This window comes from Pan paniscus, chromosome 5 (genome assembly GCF_029289425.2).
Source record: "Pan paniscus chromosome 5, NHGRI_mPanPan1-v2.0_pri, whole genome shotgun sequence".
In the NCBI taxonomy this organism is placed as follows: Eukaryota; Metazoa; Chordata; class Mammalia; order Primates; family Hominidae; genus Pan; species Pan paniscus.
Genome location: NC_073254.2, coordinates 127,501,573 through 127,523,459, shown reverse-complemented (window position 1 = coordinate 127,523,459; position 21,887 = coordinate 127,501,573). Strand labels below are relative to the sequence as shown.

Sequence of the window (21,887 nt, the reverse complement as noted above, 5' to 3'; positions counted from 1 at the left end):
TGAGGCACGAGAATCGCTTGAACCCAGGAGGCGGAGGTTGCAGTGAACTGAGATCGCGCCACTGCACTCCAGCTTAGGTGACAGAGCAAGACTCTGTCTCAGAAAAAAAAAAGAAAGAAAAGAAAATTGAGAGGCAATTAACCTTTTTTTCCATGTACAACATGATATACAGCAAGCATAGCTCTCTGGCTACCAGGGGAAAGCCTAAAACGTGCCCTCCAGCATTGTAACTAGGTCCCACTGTATTATAAACTTGTATCATAATATAATCACATGAACCAATGAGAAAGAAACAGGGAAGAAAACTGATGCTTCACAAGGTATCGATAATACCCATTAAAAAATAACAAAAATAAAAATTTAAAAAACTTACAACGATATGAGCTTTGTGCATCGTATCCTTGCATGTGAATCACTTAAAAAAACAAATGAACAAAAACCTCAACCATGGAAACAACTTTTTCATTCTAGTAGCATATCCTGGCATGCTGTATGTTCCCCAGAAGCAAAGATTATTACCTAGGCCAAGTATTATATGAGCTATTAGTTTATAGAATACAAACTCATGACTTGCATTTTTCATTTACAGTGAAATTGATGATACTATCTCTGTAGCATGATGTGTACAATTTCATAGTAAGCTTAACATAAAATTTGTCATGTACATTCAATTCCACTTGCCTGCAGGGCAGCTCAATTACATTTCCTTGCTTGGCATATAAGAAGGGAAAGCTCTATCTTAAAGACTGGAAATAAAATGTTTGAACAGGTAGTTTATGCCAATAGATTTTGAATGCAACGCAAATATTGATCAAATTGCCAGTGATGATGTACAATTTGTTTTACCCACATTTTATTAAAGTTTCCTGAATGGGCTGCTTCTTCACATACTTCTCTTTTCTTTGACAAGCAAGCTCTCATTCCTAATTTAGGTTCATAAATTCAGTATTCATACAGACTTCCCCCATGAGATATCTGGCACTGTTACCCACTGGTAGAATCAGTGTTAATTCAGCTCTGCCAAGGCTCTGTAATTTTCACTCTTTAGCTGGGCTTTGATTAAAAAATTCTTAAAGAGTAATATAGGCTCTAATCATCTACCACTCTCTTACTCCTCTTTTTACCCTATTCAAGTGCGTGGGGGCAGGGAAAGAATGAAAATGTCAAGCAAAACAAAAATAGTAATTCCGTTTAGATTTCCCACTGAAAAAAAGGAAGGAGGATTACCACACTAACAGTGAATCTCTCTAGCAGTCTGAAGATCTAAACCTAACATTTCACTTAACAGAAACCCCAGTCCCCAACAGATGATGATCTATCAAAGTGATCAGGAAACTCTAGTTAGCAAACATTGTCCCTTTCTTTAAATCTGTATGCAGGACCATGGCACTTAGGTCGCTAGTCCTTGTCTAGTTCTCCCATTGCTGGGAGGAGATTAAGCTGTGTCTATTTTTGTTTTATGTTGTTCTTTTATATTCTGCAGAATTCTGCTTATGGGAAAGCACTATTGGGGATGTATGTTTAAATCAACCATTGGCATAATCAACAAAGCAACTCAATTGAGTCCCAAAGCAACTCAATTCTGGCAGGTTGAGATAGTTAATCTTTCTTTGCATGAACAAAAGGACATTAAATGTCATTACCTTTGAGAACAGAAATGTGCTGCCGGCTCTCCCCATCTGTAGGGTAGCTCCTGAATTCAATATCTTCACCATCTTTTAATTCAACCTTATCATAGCCATACCAGCCAAGGAGTTCATTCATGGTGTTTTCTGCAAAGTTCTGAAAGAGAAGCATAGGCTACTACTTATTTCTATAATCAATAACTACTTGAAAAGAATGCATAAATTGAATTCTGCTTGTCCTACCTCATTTATTTGCTGCCCTGCCTCACTTCCCCTAGTGTGGTGTTCATTTTTCAAATCATGTTCAAAACCATAATGTTTTTAAATCTTAGGATGATGCATTCAATTATGACAGGGCTTCAGATATTTGTAATTTAAAGATAATAAGACAAAAAAGGTACTATATTTGTTAGTGTTGCCTATGAACAGGAAGTCATATTTTAGCACATTAGTCTATAAAATCTATATCCAACATCAATACAAAAATATTGAAAGGTGAATCACAAAAACAGCTAAGAAAAGATTTTGAAAATGAAAACAACCTTTTGTGGTTCAGATCAATTTAAATTAAAATTGCTTTCTGATTTAGGTGTTGTTTTCTTAAGATAACTCTTATCGCGGATAACGCCAAATTTCAACAAAGAAAAATTTCAGAATTGTTAACAGTACCATACAGAAAGCTAGGTTACAATAGGTTACAAGGGTCTTTCTTTTTTAGTTTTTTCCTTCTGCAAGAGTTTTTTCAAAAATCAGGCCAGGCACGGTGGCTCACGCCTGTAATCCCGCACTTTGGAAGGCTGAGGCGGACAGATCACTTGAGGTCAAGAGTTCAAGACCAGCCTGGGCAACATGGTGAAACCCCTTGTCTACCAAATATACAAAAATCAGCTGGCCCTGGTGGCACACACTTTTAATCCCAACTACTTGGGAGGCTGAGGCAGGAGAATCACTTGAACCTGGGAGGCAGAGGTTGCAGTGAGCTGAGATCACACCACTGCACTCCAGCCTGGGCAACAGGGCAAGCCTCCATCTCAAAAAAAATTTTTTTTAAAAATCAACACATAAGTTTTTTTTATAAATTTCATTAGTGACAGGTTCTTTTTCCATAAAATCTAAGGTCACTAAGATTGTCTTCTGACAAGTAACATAAAAGTACCAAATAACTTTAAAGTTACTAGCCAGCCCATTTGGGATAATGTATGAAAACATTTTATGAACTATAAATCAATACATAAATGTAAGATAATATCACTGTTGCTGTTGTTATGGATATCATACTTCGAAAATAATAAGTATAATTGGACAGATTTAATATCATATTAAAGTGACTATATATTTTTACCTTATCAATTGCTATATCTGGAAACAAGATGTAAGACTCTGTGTGTTAATGATTTTAATGCTTATGTGTGCCTTAAACATTCCTGTCTCGCAGGGAACCACGAGCTTCCTAAGCTGAGCCAGAAAAACTATATATTCTAACCTTCTTTGTGGCTCAAAGAATCTTTTATTATCCTTCTTAGAAGCTGTCATTTCTGAATTACACTACAATATATAATTTATATACCTGAAACAAAGCACCAAGGCTAAGCCAGAGTGTGCACAGTCTCAACGTGTGAGTTCCGTGTTTTCTTGAATTTCACGACTTTAAATTTCAGCAGGGGTAGCATAAAAAGTAAAAGACATTACACTACTGACTCCACAAAAACAAACCTGGCATTTCAAACTACCCACAGGATGCTAGATTTTTTGCTTTAGTACCCACTTAAGCTCTGAACTCCAACTGGGTCAATCAGTGATGGTACAGTGCATTAACAATTAAGAAAAAACTAGCCAGATTGATTCAGTGTTACCATCCGCAAGGCCAACAGTCAGTCACATCAAGCTTTAGTGAGGCATTTATTCTCTCTGATGGCTGGTCGTGTCCACATTAAATAGATATTCTTTTCATGAATGCACAAAGATATGATCAATATGAATAATAAGCTCAGCAACTTTAGGAATATCACTGAGGAGGACTGGGTTGAACACTGCCCCACTCAATCAAAAGAGATCCCTTTAATGAGGCATCAGTCTCCCCAACACCTAATTTCTTTCACTGAGATGAGAGCCTGACTTGAGAATGACAATCCCTAGGCACACAAATAGAGGTCCTCTATCAGTGGTCTCACAGCAGAAATCTCCAAGGATGAGGCTTATACTTTTCATCAAAAAAACAATTCCCAACAGCATTAAAAGCCACATGCAAGCCATCCTATTGGTCTGTGTGCCATCTGCCCCAATCTCTAAGAAAACTGTGCCAAGACAGAATATCTTTTACATATATCCTAGTGACTATATCCAGTTTTATAGACCGGTCATCTATGGGTGCCACTTTCTCCTGTTTCTGTCTAGCCTCTGAAGTCACACAAAGGCTACGAATGCATAATCATGGAGCAACCCCCTAGCCAAGGATATAGATTTGTTTTAGTCCAGCTGCAAATCCATTCAGCCTTTCAGAACCAGTTCCAGGAATGGGATCCAGAAGTTTTAGACATTTGGGTAAAAACTGAAACCTCAGTTGGAATATTAACACCAAATTCACATTATTTGGGCATCAAAACTGCATCAGTTTAGTTTATGGTTTGTGCTGAAAAGTCAGAGGCTTCATGGAACAATCAATATGAACTTGATCTATTCCATGATTTTCAAGTTACTATAAATGTCAGGGTAAATAAACTCTAAAACATTCCCTTTTTTGTCATGGAAAATAAAAATAAACACCTTAATGTTTTGATATATTGCTACAAAAGCAGAAAACAAAGATTTATAAAACTTCAAGCCATAAATCTCAAAGCTTTCATGAAAGGGGCAAGATGAAAGAGAGAAAACGAACACCAAAGTTTTTTGTAGTACAGCTACAAGAAATGACTATTACTTCTGTTGTATACACTATTGTATGAAGAAGCCAAAGGACTCCAAGGAATCAAAAATTTAAAAATTTAAGGCTGGGTGTGGTGGCTCATACCTGTAATCCTAGCACTTTGGGAGGCCAAGGTGGGCAGATCACAAGGTCAGGAGACCGAGACCATCCTGGCTAACATGGTGAAACCCCATCCGTCTCTAATAAAAATACAAAAAATTAGCCGGGTGTGGTGGCAGGCGCCTGTAGTCCCAGCTACTTGGGAGGCTGAGGCAGGAGAATGGCGTGAACCCGGGAGGCGGAGCTTGCAGTGAGCCGAGATCGTGCCACTGCACTCCAGCCTGGGCGACAGAGAGAGACTCCTTCTCAAAAAAAAAAAATTTTTTTTTAAATTTAAATTTCAAGGTGAAGTTTCATGCTAGATGTCACAGGAGTTCATTATGGTGCTAAACCAAAGTAAATAAAATAAATTTTTAACGTTATCATCCAAGAAACATATTCTTTTTCCTTTTCCTTTTTTTTTTTTTTTTAGACAGGGTCTCACTCTGTGGGCCAAGCTGGAGTGCAATGGCATGATCTTGGTTCACTGCAACCTCCACCTCCTGGGCTCAAGTGCCTCAGCCTCCCAAGTAGGTGGGAGTACAGGCGCAAGCCACCATGCCTGGCTAATTTTTCTATATTGTAGAGATGGGGCTCACCATGTTGGCAAGGCTGGTCTCAAATTCCTGACCTTAAGTGATCCACCTGCTTCGGCCTCCCAAAGTGCTGGAATTACAGGTGTGAGCTACTGTGCCTGAAGAAACATAATATATTCTAAGAGACATGAATTTAATGTTTATGGCCTATAAAGATTTTCAAGTCTTTCTAGCAGAGAATTCCAACAGTTACTTTTCAGCATTTTTTTGTACTATTATCCCTTAAAAAGGAATTTCCTATTTAAAAAGTTATTCATTTCCTGTTTCATATATATATACATGTGTCTCATACATATATATGTGAAAAACAGTAAAGGTAATAGTAGTTAAAATGCAGAGAGATTTTCGAGATAAGGATGTTCAGTAATAAAACAAGCCACTGAACGAAGGCAGGTTATGATATCTGCCTCCCTCAAAATCTTTACCCAGCATTTCTCCTGAAGACCTAGGGCAGGAAATGAAGCAGAGTCTCTTAAGAGTGCCTCCCAGTTTTAGGATTCTGTAAAATCAAAGAACTTCTACTTATATAAGAAATAAAATACCTTTTGCAAAGAAATTTCATAATTACAGTGATCATACCTCATGAATTTTACTGAGTCATTATTTCAAATATTTTATCATTGCTCCCATAAATCATCAAAATGTGCCAGAGATTTCAATATTTTGGCATCTGAACTACATTTTGCAGACTGCTTCTTGCCCTTGGAAGTGACACAAAAATCATCTCTCAAACCATGTGGTCCAATTTGGGTTTGGAAAATAGGTCACTGTAATTATAATAATGTCTAATAGTCTTATAGCACTTTACAGTGTTTCTATATCTTTTAATTCTCCTGATCCTTTCAATAACCCTATGTGTTAGGTATTTGATTTCCACAATAAACTTTTGGTGAACCTATATGACATCCTCTTTTCACGACAGAAAATTAGAACATCAAGAAGGTAAAAGACAGGCATGAGAGATCTAGTAAAGTCAAAACTAAAATACGTATCTTCTAATTCTTAAGCCAGGTCTCTTTCTATTATAAATTCTGTACTTCCCAATGTATCCGCAATTGCAAAGAAGCTACCTCCCGGACCAATCAAAGAGCTGCAAAGATATCATGCAAGAGAATGTCAATACCATATATAAAGAGATTTCTAAACAGGGCATATCTACTTACGTTAAGACTTTGCTTGCTTTTGGATTTGATCATTGACCTCTAGTTTCCTTAACAGGGGTGCTCAAAATTCACAATTAAAATGGAATCTCCTCATTTCACAATGTTTTGATACTACATCTGACTCTAATTGCTTTGTACTTCTAATACATAATTTCCCTGCCTCTTTCCTTCCCTCTCCAATTCTCCTCTCTCACCTCTAGTGTTCATAAGAAAAAAAGGCAATCCTAACATTTAGTCTGAAAGCATGATCTCTTCTGAGAATTAAAACAAAAACAAAAAAAGGTCACAGAAAGATAGGTGGAAACTAAATTTTACTATGTCTTTACTCCTCCTGAGTTCTTCCTATACCAGCAAAATAATTTTTGTTGCATCTTAACTGCCAGGATATTCATCAAACACCTTCCTTATTCAACTGGAAGTACTGTACAAATGTCAAAGTTCAACCTACATGATTTTTTTTTTCTTTCTGAGGAGCTGTGAATGACACTACGTGATTTTTGATTGAACATTTTACCAGGTAAATAATAAAGAGTTGACTTCATAACACTGAAAATAGCAGTAATTACAAATTCGCAAAATACCTCTGAAACACAAGTACTTCAAAATCTTCAAAAAGAACTGGTGACTTTATTTATTTTGAAAACAACAAGTAGATTTTAAAACACAGATACTGATTTTTTCATACCAGGCCTTGCAAAACTGAATGCCAATGTGTTTTCAAATTTGTATTCTACCCAAGACAGCAGGAAGTATTCAAAGAGCCCCCAATCACTCACCCAATGAGGGGCAAGTCATGCCCTTCCCCTCCCCATAAACATAATTCCCATTTTCACTGCAAGTCCCAGTTCTAGTAAAATATGTCATCTATTCCAAAAACAATGTAAGTTACTTGAGGGTAGGAACCTTTAATTTCATTTTATGCCTCACCTAACACAATGCTTAGCACTTAATCCAGTCACAAATATTTATTTAAATGCAGTTACAGAGAAATGATCAAATAAAATTCAGGAAAACCTAATTTTAAAAATAAATATGTAAAAGCTTAAAAATTATAACATGTAGTATTAGTAAGCACTCTCATGCTATTGGGAATTTAAATTGCTACAACTGTTAGAAAAAGTAATTTGACTCTATGCATTAAAAGCCTTAAAATTGTACATACCCTTTGACTTAGCAATTTTACTTCTAGGGACTGTTGAAACTATTCTAGGAAAACAGCTATGGAAACACGCATGTTTCAGCATTGTTTTCTTAGAAACAAACTAAATGCCAAACAATAGGAATCCTAGTTAAATAAATTATAGTTTGAGCATATAATGGAATACTATTTTGCCACTAAAATATATACTGTAGATACATTTTTATTGCCATGAAAAGCTATTAACAGTATATTAAGTTTTAAAAGGAAGGTTAGTATAGTATGAGACCTTTTTTTTATAAAAACTATATATCATATACAGAGAAAGGGCATGAAAAGACATATATCAAAATGTTGACAGTAATTGTGTCTGGGTGGGAAAATTACAGGCTTTGTTTTTCTTTTTGCTTATTTTTATTGCCTACTCTTTTTGTCATGTCCATGTATTATTTTCATAAAAATAAAAAACTAGTTTTAATTAAAAATTAACACATAGTCTCAGTCATAGACAATTACATCAGCTATAGTCACAGTCCTAATGACAATAAAAAGGATTTGTTGGTTACATTACTTAACTTCAAAACATTCTGACACCCATTATCCAAGAAAGTGGAGCACATGAGAAATGCTTTCAAAGGAAAAAGAAACTCCCAATTCCAAACAATTTATAAAGCATGGGGGAAAAATGCTACTATCTCTACTAGTTAAGGTTATGAATAGTAGAATGATGGTTATTTCTGAAAAATATTTTATCTCCCTTTCCATCTCCATATGCTCTGACTTACTTCTGGAGTAGATATCTATCAGGCATCATTGGACTCATTAATAGAGATAAAGAAAGGTAATCTGCAGAAGACAGGCAGCCTTGTTCAAGTTCCAGAGTGAAGCAGGAATTGAATCTGGTTAGAAGTCAGTTTCTAGCTCTACTCTCAGGCCTGGCCCAGGGCTGAGTCTGAGCTGTCTTTCTTAACACAGACCCAATGGATCAGTTTTATTTTATGGTTCTGCCAAGAAAAAGGTCATGACATAAAATTTAAATAGTACAAAAGAAATATTTGAAGAGCCCTTTGCAGATTACAAAGTACTTCCTCATTCATGATCCCACTGGATCCAATGGTATAGTTAGGATGAGCCACCCCCACAGATGACCCACTGGAGGGTCATCAATGTGAATGAAATAGTAAGGGTGGCCAGATTCCCACTCAGTGCAGACTTTATATACTGAACCCTGCTGTTTTTACCTGAACTACAGCTTTCGAGCCTGAAATTCTTTGAAGATGGTTCCTATGCTCCATTTTGCAGAATTGCTCTTAGCCACAACACAATGATTTTAATGCAGAGGACATATCATTAACACTAATACTCAACTCTGACCTGGAACAGGCTGGAAAAGAAAGTCTTACTCTCTTATTGATATATCCTAAATTGGATGGCTATATAATTGGCATATGAAACCAAAATCATGTGGTTCTGCATATAAAATGTATGGTGTTTTACTGTCTCGTCATGATACAGAGCAGACAATCATGTCCCCACATTTTAATCTGCTGCCAGGACATCAAATGTCCTAAAAAGGTCAAACAAATGCTGTGAAATTGTGAATACCAGCCCTCAGGCTAACATTGTGGCAGGCATGGCAGGTGTACAGCTGTGTGCAGCTGTGTCTTTCCACAGCTGCAGAACTGCCTTAAAAAATCACCAAGACTTGTTACATTGTTTTCCTGTCTGTGCCAAAGTCACTGGCCTTAATGCAGCACAGAGTTCCACAGGCCTTTGGTTATATAAGAGATATTAACACCCATCGGTCTACAGATCCTAAAATATACATTCAGCAGATCTCACTTACCACATGCTTTCATGTCTGTTTACATGTTTCAATTGGCACTATCAAAAACAAAGTCTTCCGTGTTTTTTTTTTTCCTCTTCTAACCTGTAATATCCCCTCTCCTTCAGGAACATATTCAATAATCTTATTAGCTTGAGAGTACAAGTGGCTGAATTCCCATTCCACAAGAGGAAGTTTTAGACTTTAGGGATTTTGATGGTATACCTTCTACTACTTGTAATAATTTTGTTAAGTATAAAGAGTCAGTAAATAAAAGGGAATTTTATATAAGATATAAAAAGTTTGGTTACCCTAACAAGAGATTACCTTTTCCTAGAACTCTCCCTTTTAGAGAGCCACTGTGCTCACTAATATTTGCCCTTTTTTAAGGCCCTGTTTTTTACTTTCCTTTAAAAATTCTGTTACCTCTTGGTTTCTATAAGTCTGTCTTTCACACAAGGAGAGTAGGGCTTGGCTTCTCAGAGCAGTGCTTGGCAAGCACAGAGGCAGGAAACGCAGAAGGGAATGAGTCTGTCAGACTCATTTTCTTCTAGTTCAAATGTTTATTTCAGATTCGAGAGGAAGTGGAGTGGTTCCTTTCCATTTCCTCGTCTCTGGAATCTGCGAGTTGTATAAGTAAGTTTAGAGAATGACGCTCTACCGTACATCACACCAGTTCATGGATGGAGAAAGAGACTCTTCCCAGAAAACTCCTGGTTTGAACAGACCATAATACATAACCATCCAAGCTCTCACAGGACAGTCTTTTATGGGTTTAGCTTGGAGCCTTTGGCAGGACAAGTGAGAGCAAGGCTGAAGGCTCAGGAACATCTTATACCTGCTCCCAAGAGGCCAGGGCTATGTGCCCACTAACATTAGTCCCCATCCCTGCCACGTGGCACACCTGAGGCCACTGCTTAGAGAGGGGGAGTCTAACATAATTTGTGAATGCCACAGTGGGATCTGGGGTCCTAAGTCCACTTTCTAAGTTCCTAAGAATTATGCTTCTGACACCAGGATAGTTTCAACAGCAAAACTTAAAATATACCTGTTTTAATAATGAGCCAATTTCAAACTTAAACTTGCTGACTTTTCCAGTCCATGCTCTGATTTCTCTCTCTCTCTCTTAAAATCAAGCTATTTATCTCACCAGCTCGGCTCTGCAACTTGGTTTATTGTCTGTGCAATTGACACAGGTTATTTTTAATGCCAAATTGAGACCATCAGAAAACAAACTAGAAAATCTTGTGGTAAGTTTACTACTAAACTCTAACAGATGTGCCTGACTCAAATTGTAGGCATCAGGACTGAAGTGTAATTTTAGGTACAAATTACTTACTGAGAATATTTATAGACAGAAAACTTCTTCAGCAAAGAAGCATCTCTGACATTTAACACAGATTCTCCTGTAGTTTAGCAATTGATAAAGAAGTTAAACATTGTAAGTGCATTAATTATGGTTTGTTTAGGAAAGTTTCCAGCACAGAATGCTTGATCTAATCATGCTGGTTTTGTCAAAGAATTTTAAAAGACAAAAATTGAACTCATAATCTCTACTCACAGTTTGGATATTTTGAGTTGTATTGTTGTTTGGTAGCTACTGATCACAAAAGATCTATGTGCACAAAATATATATCCTTAAGGGCAACAATATTTACCTTACACATATATTTACGCTTACACATCCACTAGTAGAAGTTAGTTTTTATATTATATCTACTATGTTCTGGATGAACTCTTAAAACTAATCAACCTTCCCATATGTCAGAATTCCCTTGTGACATTCATTTATTATGATATATGTGAGCTAACAGTATACCTGAGACATATTACATTAGACACAATCACAATATTCACTTTAGAAACATATACTCTGCATCGCTGTCTGATTTTTTAAAATTCTACTAGCCACTAATTAAATAAGGCATACTAATTGTAAGTACATTGGTACAACCAGTCTTTCTAATCAGGAAAAACCAGGATAAGGGAAGAAGAAAAGGAAAGATAAAGAAACACTGTAAAGGTCATAGTGAGACAAACATTTCTACATGAAGATATTTTCAGGGAGTACACTACAAGCAAGCTATGCCAAGTCATGTACTTTTCATACACAAAATTATATTGTATCAAATTTAAATTTGTTACAACTGCCATGTACATTAAACCAGTGATAACGAAAATGTAACTCAATATCTGATCTAGTGAAACAGCAACTAGCATTAGCTCTCAGCCACATGAAGACACTCTTCAATGCCATTACTGGTGTCAGCTAAACCTCAGCCAGTTTGTCTTCTCCAGCCATTTTAAAATAAATATGTGACTATCTCAATTAGGAAATCTTGAAGGAAGTCTCCGTGATGAGGCAAGTTTGTTGCTCATTCTCAGTGCCCTGCATTTGCTGTACTTAAAATAGACACTTGTACCAATGTCCTTTCTATTACCCGAAGGGGGAAAAAAAATCACATACACACCAGTCCTTTTTCTTTCAGCTCACAGAGAAGCAACTCAATCCAACCAGTGTTGAAACCTGAGTAGGTCACTGTACACCACGATAAAATTCCCTAATCCCTGAGCCAAATCTCCCTAAGGGGGGCCTCCTCCTGATCCTCCACTTCCCAGGCTGACTTTTCCATTTGCTCTCTCTTCTTTCCCCCTTTCATTTCCCCTACCTTCAAGCCTTGATATGTGATCCGAGGTGGGGGCTCAGGTTTCCGTTTTTACAGCTTAGGCCACGCTAGCTGTATACATTCCTTTCTTTCTGCCGGGCAGTGATTACTTACCAGGGCTTAGTTTACACTGGTCCAGATGAAAGCCGTTCAGATGAAGGCAAACACAGCCAGGCAGCTCCAGCGGCACCGATATGAAGCTGCACAAGGCCACATTGTGTTCTCGGTGACATTTTGTTGCACACATTTATATACAGGGCAACCAACTTGTTATGTTACTCTACACTTAGGTTCAGGGAGCTGGAGGAGTAATAGTATCATGATGTTTGGGGAGGGGTTTTGCTGATGTGATTATTAATATTAAAAACAGAAAGATATTAAGGAGCTCAAAATAATCTTTCCACCTTTTGACTTTGAGAAACCACTTTTTAAGTGAGGACTTTTGGTGCTGTTATATTAGAAGAATGCCTACTAAACAATTCCACTAGACTCTCAGGCATGGTATACTTGAACATGACTAAAATTTTTGGTTAGGGGTATTTTACTTTGGTCCAAAGAAGAGAGAAAATACTGATCCTACGGACAATTGAATTATTTGCCGTGTAAAACTTCTTATTTAATGCTACTCTGGATTGAAAGGGTGAGGATTAAAACTTCAAATAGTGGGTGGTGATTTGGAAGGAAAATAATATTTTAAAAAGAGGAAATTCTGTGCACCAAGGTTAATTCCATACTTAGTCCTGCAGCATCGGCTAAAAATTGTGTAATTTTTCCCCTTCACACAATGTTGTTTTTGTTTCTTCCTCACCAGTTCAGACAAACATCTGTTATACTGCAGAAGGACAACTATCTCCCAAACCACGGACTGCGCCTGCAGCCAAAATCAACAACGCGAGCCCCAAGCATCGAGCACAGTCAGCCTTTATATCCAGCCGGGATAACATTTCACATGTTTTGATTAAAATTAGCTAATTTGTAATTCTAGAACCTATGAAACTTAAAAGCTGCCATCCATATAGATCACATTAGGCAGCGTTTTAAAGGGCCAGAGCTCCTTGTGATTTCCTAGTGGCTTTCACCTCTCTCCCCTTTCCCCACCCCCAACCTAAAATGAAATGCAAAAGTAATCTGGAAATGCAGGACAGGAGGTAAGGGTAAGTGAGGAAGAATGGTTATTATGGACTGTTTGAATTTTGTTCCCATCAAAAAACAACAACTTCTACCGGTCTTAAAAAAAATAAAATAAAACTGTCCATCATTGGAATCAACGGTGGTTTCCACCATAAGAAACAGCATTGATTTCCAAGGCAAATCTCCCTTAACTCTCCGTTGGACTCATGCTGCACCTCATGCTTCCAGGTACTAAGTTCCTTATCCAGTAATAAAACCCCTAATTCTGATATTTAGGTTGCTTCTGACATTTCTGAGAAGTAAAGCTAAGCATATGCACCTAGGTACGCATACATATATGATATATATCCATGCGTCCCCTGCTAAGCGTGAGCTATGATAGAAAATGCTTGTTCTAATGAAGAAAGCGTCAAAGCGCAATAAATTTGACTTACTTGCACACCATTTTCATCCAGTTTGTTTTTTAAATACAAACTGAACCAAAACTGGCCAAGTAGTAGTATTAAGCCACCTGGTAGTATTAAGGATTTCATGCAGAAGATGGGGAACACCAAGAAGACCGCAAAATGCAAACCTGCTACTTTTTGATGGCTCGCAGAAAAATAAATAAATTGTTTTAAATCAATAGAGACTCGTGAAATCAACACAGAATAAAACCCTCGCCCAGGCAAAAGCCGCAACTTCATGGAAAATAAGGAGGTGGGGGGCAACGAGGGGGTCCGGAGCTGAGCGGTGCTCTTGTGCGATTGCTCTAACGCGAACAGCTGGAGCGCCAGGCTGCTGCGCTCTCCACCTCTGGTGCACCGCTGGCCTGGCGGGGAGCCCAGCCTCGCCGAGAGGACTCCGGGCCGGCCTTAGCGAACAATGGACAGGCGCCCTGCAAAGGCCGCCCCTCAGACAGCTGTCCTCCAGCGGGGCTGGCCGGGGTCTGCTTGGCTGGGAAGTGAGGCAGGCAGAGGCGAGCGGGAGGCGGAGGCTGCCAGTGGTGAGGAGCGGACGGGGGCGGGCGAGGAGAGCGGTCAGGACCGTGCCCAGACCCGCGCCTCTCGGGCCGCAGCTCGTCGGGCACTGACGGGCTCTTCACGCCGTCGCAGCTCGTTGGTTGGGGGGAAGCGGGATTGAGGAGCAGGAGGGTGAGCTGGGGGAGAGGGGTGGAATAGAGCTCTCTCCGGGGTGCCCCGGCCAGGAGGCTCCTAACTTTGGAGGGACCCTGAGGATGATTCTCAAAAAGGGGGGAGAAACTGCACCGTCCACTGGGAAAGCCTCTTCCCCTGCCCACCGCCGCTCGAGTCCCCGGTGCCCTCGCCCTGAAACGCGTCCGTGCCAACCTGGGATTCGTAAGGTTAAATAGTATATGGTCCCCCCTCATCAAATCTGAGGTTGGCAACAATTTCGGGGATGCAGCCCTCGAGTTGGCCTCTGCTTTACACCTGGAGGGGGAGCGGAGCCGTCCTGGGCATCCTACAGAAACTGACAAGCGCGCCCCGGTACCCCCCAGATCCATACCACGGCCCACGGGGAGCGGGCGCAAGAAAGAGCTCAGTCTCCCTGGCCCCCGAGATCCAAAAATACCTTCATCTCCTCATTGATCTCCCTTTTCACTGGGTGAGCCGGCTTCCTGCTCCGTTTATTTTCGGGAGGTCTCCCTTCTTTCTCCATTTCTGCCATGTTTTTGTGTCTGGTTTCTGTGGAGATGAAATGGCTGCTGCCGCCGCCGGCGGTGGTGGTGGCGGCGGCGGCGGCGGTGGAGGTGGTGCTGATGGTGGCGAGGCTGGCGGAGGTAGCGGTGCTGGCGGGGCCGGACCGAGCCGCGAGGGGGAGGGCAGGCGCCGAGAAGCGGGGTCTCTTCTAGCGGCGGAGGACGTCAGTGGCTGTCACGGGTAAGGGTAGTGCGGAAAGTCTCGGGGATGCCGCCGCCGTCGCTCCGGCTCCTGCTGCCGCCGCCGCCGCCGCCGCAGCCAACGCCGCCGCTGCTGCCGCTGCCCCTGCCGCCCTCGCTGCCGCTGCCGCTCCCGCCGCCGCCGCCGCCGGGCCGCATCCTCGGGGCCCCGTGGAGTCGTCAGCCATCTTCCGTCGCTCTGTCCGTCCGCATGGGCGCGGGGAGCAAGGGCCGGCGCGGAAAGCGGCCCCGGGCGTGCGTGCGCGGCTGTGTGTGAGCCCGGGAGAGCGCGCCAGCCCCGGCGCCCAGCGCCTCCCGCGAGCCGAGCCGGGGGCGGGCCGGGGGCCGGCGCGGGAGGAGGGGAGGGAGCGCGGCCGGGAGGGGGTCGGAGGGAGGGGAAAGGTGGGGGGGGCGAGGACAGCCCCCCGGCTCTCGAGCGGGCGTGGCTTCCACCGTCACTGGATACGCGGATGCTGCGCGGCTCCGGGGGCTGCTCGCAGCCGCCTGTTCATCCGCGGCGGGCACGGGCGGCTCGCGGCGCCCCCCGCGGCCGCCACCTCCCCGCCACACGCCAGGGGCGCCGGCGCCCGCTCGGAACCCAGCCCTGCTCCTCAGCTCCGCGAGGTGGGCTGGGTTGCGTGTGGAGTTGGTTTTTGAGCCCGTCCTAGGAGCCGCTGAGGAAAAATGAATGGGGGTGAAAGGAGAAGGTTGGGCGGTGGGAGGTCGCGAGATCTGAGGTCGCCTGGCTAGAGGGCCGCCGTCCCCCGGGGAGGGTTGACTGAGCCTGCCGCCTCGGGGGTGCAACGCTGGGGTCTCGGGGAAAGGAAACCACAGCCCGGACGAGCTTCCCCCCACTGAGCTGCCAGGATAGTTTCCCCCTCCGGGGGCCACCGCAGAGTGCGCGGAGGCTGGAGACCCCTTGGAGAGGTCCCCGCGCCCCGCCCGGCCGGTCCTCCACGCGGCGCTGCCTCGGACTGCAATGGCAGTGAAGCTTTTGCCTCTCAAAGAACTACTTAGAAGTAGGACATCTCGGCCTTCAGCCCCTTGATTTCTTTTTCCCCTTGTTCCTTCTCTCTTTCTCTCTCTCTCACTTATGCCCTGCTTCAAAGTAACAGCTTTACGCGTGACCCCGCCTGCACCCTTATCTGGGTGTCCTGGGTTTCGCCCAAAAGGTTGGGCTGAGTGGGAGCTTCTGGGAGCGCACGGTCCCGCGTAGGGTCCCGCTCACCCGGACCCCGGACGCTCTCGCCACGCCCCGGTGGGATCCTCCCCTCCCCGCCCGGTTGCACTTTCTCCTCCCGACTTCCCAGCTAGCGCCTGCCCTCCATGGAGCGGTGCTCGCTCCCTCTGCGCTCTCATGTCCCCTCTTTGGCCCTCTCCTGCCACGCCTGGGGCCGAGGTCTGATTGAGTCTGTCCCTGTCCCTGGGTTGAGGCATTGGGGGTGACGGTTGGATGATGTTTCTGTGATACGCGCGGCTCTGAGCGCTCCCACACGTTGCAGAGGACACATTGACGTTCCCGGCTTCTCCTTCCCGCGCCGCGACACTTCATAATTACCTGACACAATGCGATATGGGGGTGTCCATTGTTCCACTGCATGTTACTGTGGAGTGTTCGTTATGACAGTGGTGGAACTTAAAATTACACAATTTTTTTAAGTTCCTAAAAGAATGAATTCCGTGTGGGGATATGAGTAAGCTTTCCATTAAATCTCAGTTTGGCCTGTCAAACGAGGCTCATTCTGGGTATTACATCGCCTAATTTGCATTTTAGCATTGTTTTGTTTCTTAAATGTCACATTAGAGATACATGGGCGTGTACGCAGGAGAGCTGAGTACCTCCACGTTGCCTATTTTGCATTTTAGCATCATTTTGTTTTTAATAAACGCCAACTTAAAAACATCTGGGAGTGCACCCAGGAGGGCTGAGTACCTCCTCCCTCCTGATTTCTTCTCTTCCCCGTCCCAGGGAGGAGAGGGGAAGCTGCACCCTGCTCCCCGTGGCTGCCTAGATCCTGGGCAAGCCAGGAGGCCAGAGCGAGCCAGGCTTTGCGCCTGCAAGGGGTCCGCGCGAGAAACACTTACGCCGAGGAAAAGTTAAAATTCCTGGGACGCCCAAGAGTCAAGAGAGGAAGACTGATGAGGTTTTAGGGGAGCTTTGCAGTACAGGCGTCCTGTATTTGCGATTTTCGCAGTAGCCTCTGAGAACGTATCTAGGTACACTCAGGTCGTGAGCCGCGAGTCCTGTGGCTGGGTCTCAGAGCCCGCAGCAGCCCACAGCGCACCTACGACGACCCAATAACGCGGAGAGGAGCCTAAAGCTGTCGCAGCAACTTCCCCCCACTCCTGGAATGATAGTGCAACATTCGCCAGTGGGTGAGTGGGTGTATTTTGCGGTGGGGAGTATCTCCCTAATGCTGTTGCTGGGAGAGGGAGAGGAAGAGAGAGACTTTTGGTTTTTTAAATTGAATTTCATCCAAAACATCTGATAAATAATATGTGGGTTGGAGAGTTGTTTTCTCTGTTTGATCCTGTTAGTCTTTAATGAGGGAAATAGTGAGAAAACTTTTTGGGGGGCTTTTTAATATTCTAAAACTGTGGAAACATATGTTGTAAACTGTACGCAAAAAGCAGCTTTTTGTCTTCTGTAAACATATTTAAGTCCCCTCTGTTTCCTTTGGTGCCAGAAGCATTACAACTGATTCACTGTTGAGCAGCTGATATCAAATAGCAAGTTATATACCCCAAGTCCTAAGATACAGTTTCACAAGTTAAGAATAAAATAAACAGAAAAGGTGAACTGTAGCCCAGAGTTATATTTAGAGGCAGCTATACTTCCTTTAAAGAAAATTACTTATTCTGTGATGGTTCAGGCATTTAATAAAAATAATGATATTAAACAGCCACCTGTTCCTTCACAAACATATGTCCTTCAGAAAACTGAGGTGAGAACATTGTATTGAAATCCACAATGCACATCTTTGGTGACAGAAAGAAGGCTCATAAAGTATATCTGAGGAAAACTTTTAGTCTAGAATGAACTTCAGAAGTAATGATGATTGTTACACCTTTTGATGACCCTAGGTTTCTTCATATCTACTGTAGACGAAAACAATTATAACAACAGATGATGCTTTATGAATTTAGATATACCATGAGTTAAATAATGTTCCCTGAGTAACTTCATAATCCATAAGAGTATAACTACACAGGTAGGAACAACACATTATACGCATTTCAGAAGAGCCCCACTCCTGCTCCAATGACGTATCCTTTTGCTCCCCAACCACTAGCACTCTCCTGCGTGCTTGCTTTCTCTCTCTATACCCACACATATCACCCAAGGCTCCAGACATGCAATTAATCCTCAATGTTCCCTCTACTACCCCTGCTAGTCATCAAGATGGGTACAGGACTGATCTTTCATACATTCCTCAAGTACAATTTTGTGACTTCTTTTACCCTTCAAGGCTAGTCTTGATGATCATTCTACCCTGATTCACCTAGAAAACACAGAGAATGGGAAGACCCCAGGGTGGTCTGCCTCAGGCCTGCAACCTCCACATTTGTTTCTTTGTTGTCTCCAAGAACACTTAACTCAGAGACCGAGTCCTCATGCCTGGTGAGGAATTAATAAACACTAGCTGATTGATTAGTATGATATAATAACAAAGTTAAAAAGTTTTCCTGTATTATTGTTTGAAATTAAGGTTTATCTTGAAAAGCTCTGTGATTTAACCTGGGGATTAAAATATGTGAAATAATTACTATGCTGAACACATTGTAGTAATTATCTTCATTTAATAATCACAAAACTCTATGAGGCTGTTTCTACTATTATACCCCCATTTCACAGATGAGGAAACTAAGGCTTATATAAGCTATTAAGATAAAGGCTATTGGCCAGGTGCGGTGGCTCAGGCCTGTAATCCCAGCACTTTGGGAGGCTGAGGCAGACAGACCATTTGAGGTCAGGGGTTCGAAACCAGCCTGGCCAACATGGTGAAACCCCGTCTCTACTAAAAATACAAAAATTAGCTGGGTGTGGTGGCATGCACCTGTAGTGCCAGCTACTCGGGAGGCTGAGGCAGGAGAATCACTTGAACCCCAGGAGGCGGAGGTTGCAGTGAGCCTAGACTGCACCATTGTACTCCAGCCTGGGCAACAGAGCAAGACTCCATCTCAGAGAGAGAGAGAGAAAAGCTATTAAGTATTGGGATTTGAATCCATAACTTTCTGTCCTACTCTAGGTTTGGAGCTCTTGACACTATGTGAATCTGCTTTTCTGAATTTCTTTAACAATCTGTATTTTATTGAATCTAAGGCCCACATTTTTCCCATTTTAACATCTGTAAGATTGTAATGCATCTTACACTGAACTCTTACAATTATAAATGGCATCTTTATTTCTCAATGGTATATAAAATATCAGTACATTTTCTTTTCTTTTTTTTTTTTTTTTGAGACAGGGTCTTGCTCTGTCATCCAGGCTGGAGTGCAGTGGCACGATCGTGGCTCACTGCAATCTCCACCTCCTGGGTTCAAGCAATTCTCCTGCCTCAGCCTCCCGAGTAGCTGGGACTACAGGCACGTGCCACCACACCCGGGTAATTTTTTGTATTTTTGATAGAGACAGGGTTTCACCCTGTTAAGCCAGGATGGTGTCAATCCCGACCTCGTGATCTGCCTGCCTCGGCATCCCAAAGTGCTGGGATTACGGGCGTGAGCCACCGCGCCTGGCAGTACTTTTTCCAAGCAGTGGTGTGTTAGGCTCCATTGGGTTGTATTGCAATAACAAATCATCAGAAAACCTCAGGAACTTAAAGGTTGCTCAAACAAAGTCAGGTGAAGATCTGTGTGACTCTCCACAGCAACTATCCTCCATGTGATGGCTTGATACTGCCCATCCGTATCAACTGTGCTTCCACAGTCACTACTCTAGGGGAAAATAGAGCCCTGGAGGATCTCCCACCAGTAATTAAATGCTACAATCTTGTAGTGACATGTCACTTTTTCCTCTAATCCATTGGCTAGAATTAGTCACATGGCTCTGCCCAACTGTGAGGGAAGCTAGGAACTTTAATCCTTCCACGTCTCACAAAGGAGAGGAGAACTGGATATGGGTAAGCACGTCATGTTTGTACCACAAAGGCATCTTCAGTTCATTAAAATATGGTCATGTAATTAGGACCCATTAATATAAATTAAATATAAATATAAATTAATATAAATATTGGGAGTCTGTTTTATTCAAAACCAGTGAGCAGTGCTTGGTCTGTGATTTGTTATATTGTATCTAAAACATACTTTTGAAGTTCATGTGAATGTTTAATTGCAAAGAACAGAATTCTAGAATCAATTTCAAAAATAATATGAAAGAGCACAACAATAATGCCAGATTTTAACCAGGTGTCTATAGATGAGCTTCCAAGGCTCTGAAACGTCCTAAAATGCATTTTTTTCAGTCCACTTTTTTTTCTGGAGAGTGAGTACATATCTGACATCATATTCTCAATTGAGGTTCATGATTTATTCATTCATTTATTCAACAAATATATACTGAGGTCCCTCTGTTCTGGGTGCTTGGGATCCAGCAGCAAATATGACAGACAAGTCCCCAAATTTCTTGAAGCTTACAGTCTGGAAAGGGGACAACAAACAAGCAAACAAGTAACAAGATAATTTTAAATCCAGACAGGTAACATAAAAGGACAATGTGATACAAGGTGGGTATATTGGCAGTGTCTGCTTTAGCTAAAATGATCATGAAAGACTTCTCTGAGGAGAAATCTGACCTGAAACAGGGAAGATGAGAAGGAACTATCCATTCAGAGATTTTAGAATCCTAGAGAAAAGTGTTTTGGTCGGAATTTTAAAGCAGCTGAAGAATGGATATGCTCAGCATGTTTGAGAAGTTGAAAGGTATCTGGAATGTAGAGAATGAGAAGAAGAGTGGCAGGACAAGGAGTGAAAGAGGAATGCAGAGGCCGGATTATATGAAGCCTACAGGTCATGGTAAGGGCTCAGGATTTTATTTTAAGTGCACTGTGGACAAATGCAGAGTGGAAAGACACCCTCCTTTGCACTATTTGTATGTGTGGGTCATCTGGCCATCATTAGCTCTGTCAATCCAGCTGGGCACACATCTAAGTGGGGTCCCCTCCCCTCCTTGCTGTTGCAAGAACATCTTGGCCCCCTTTGCCATGCAAAGTGAAGATCACAACCCTCCCAAAAGGATGGGGGCTCTCCTTCAGTCACAGGGGTAAAAGAAGCTCCCTGGGGCCAAGTGTGGTGGCTCACACCTGTAATCCCAGCACTTTGGGAGGCTGAGTTGGGCAGATCACTTGAATTCAGGAGTTCAAGACCAGCCTGGCCAACATGTTGAAACCCCCACCTCTACTAAAATAATATAAAAATTAGCTGGGCATGGTGGTGCATGCCTGTAGTCCCAGCTACTCAGGGGACTGAGGCAGGAGAATCGCTTGAACCCAAGAGACGGAGGTTGCAGTGACCGAGACTGCACCACTGCACTCAAGCCTGGGCAACAGAGGAAGACTGTGTCTGAAAACAAAACAAACAAACAAACAAAACTCCCTGGCCAGTAGCTTCAAGCCAACTCCGGGTTTTTGGCAAGAGAATGAGGGGCTTCACTCTACACTAGTGAAGTCTCGAGCATTTTGCCTTACTCTTCATTTCTTTATTTGTGAAATGAGAACAGTAATTTATATTTTGGGCTGTTGTGGCCACATAATGTCTCCTAAAGTAACTAAAAATAAAACAGCACAAATTTCTATAAACAAGTGTATATTATTTACTTTTCTGAGGATCATTATTATTTTACTTTTACTTAGGTTTATATGTAT

At 42.3% G+C, this 21,887-nt stretch overlaps 1 protein-coding gene across 2 annotated transcripts in view; it reads right to left on the bottom strand.

Moving 5' to 3' along the window:
* The window catches only part of SOBP (sine oculis binding protein homolog), a 145,357-nt gene extending 130,028 nt beyond the window's left edge, over nucleotides 1–15,329 (bottom strand). Inside the window, exons 1-2 of one of the 2 annotated variants that reach the window (XM_034962648.3) lie at nucleotides 14,718–15,329; nucleotides 1,644–1,782 (exon numbers count right to left, since the gene is read on the bottom strand). In XM_034962648.3, the coding sequence (XP_034818539.1) occupies nucleotides 1,644–1,782; nucleotides 14,718–14,813 (235 nt within the window). In that variant the 5' untranslated portion in view covers nucleotides 14,814–15,329. The remainder of the gene's footprint in view (nucleotides 1–1,643; nucleotides 1,783–14,717) is intronic. The other variant, XM_008978065.4, reaches the window with a different exon arrangement.
* Between the last annotated feature and the right edge of the window lie 6,558 nt (nucleotides 15,330–21,887).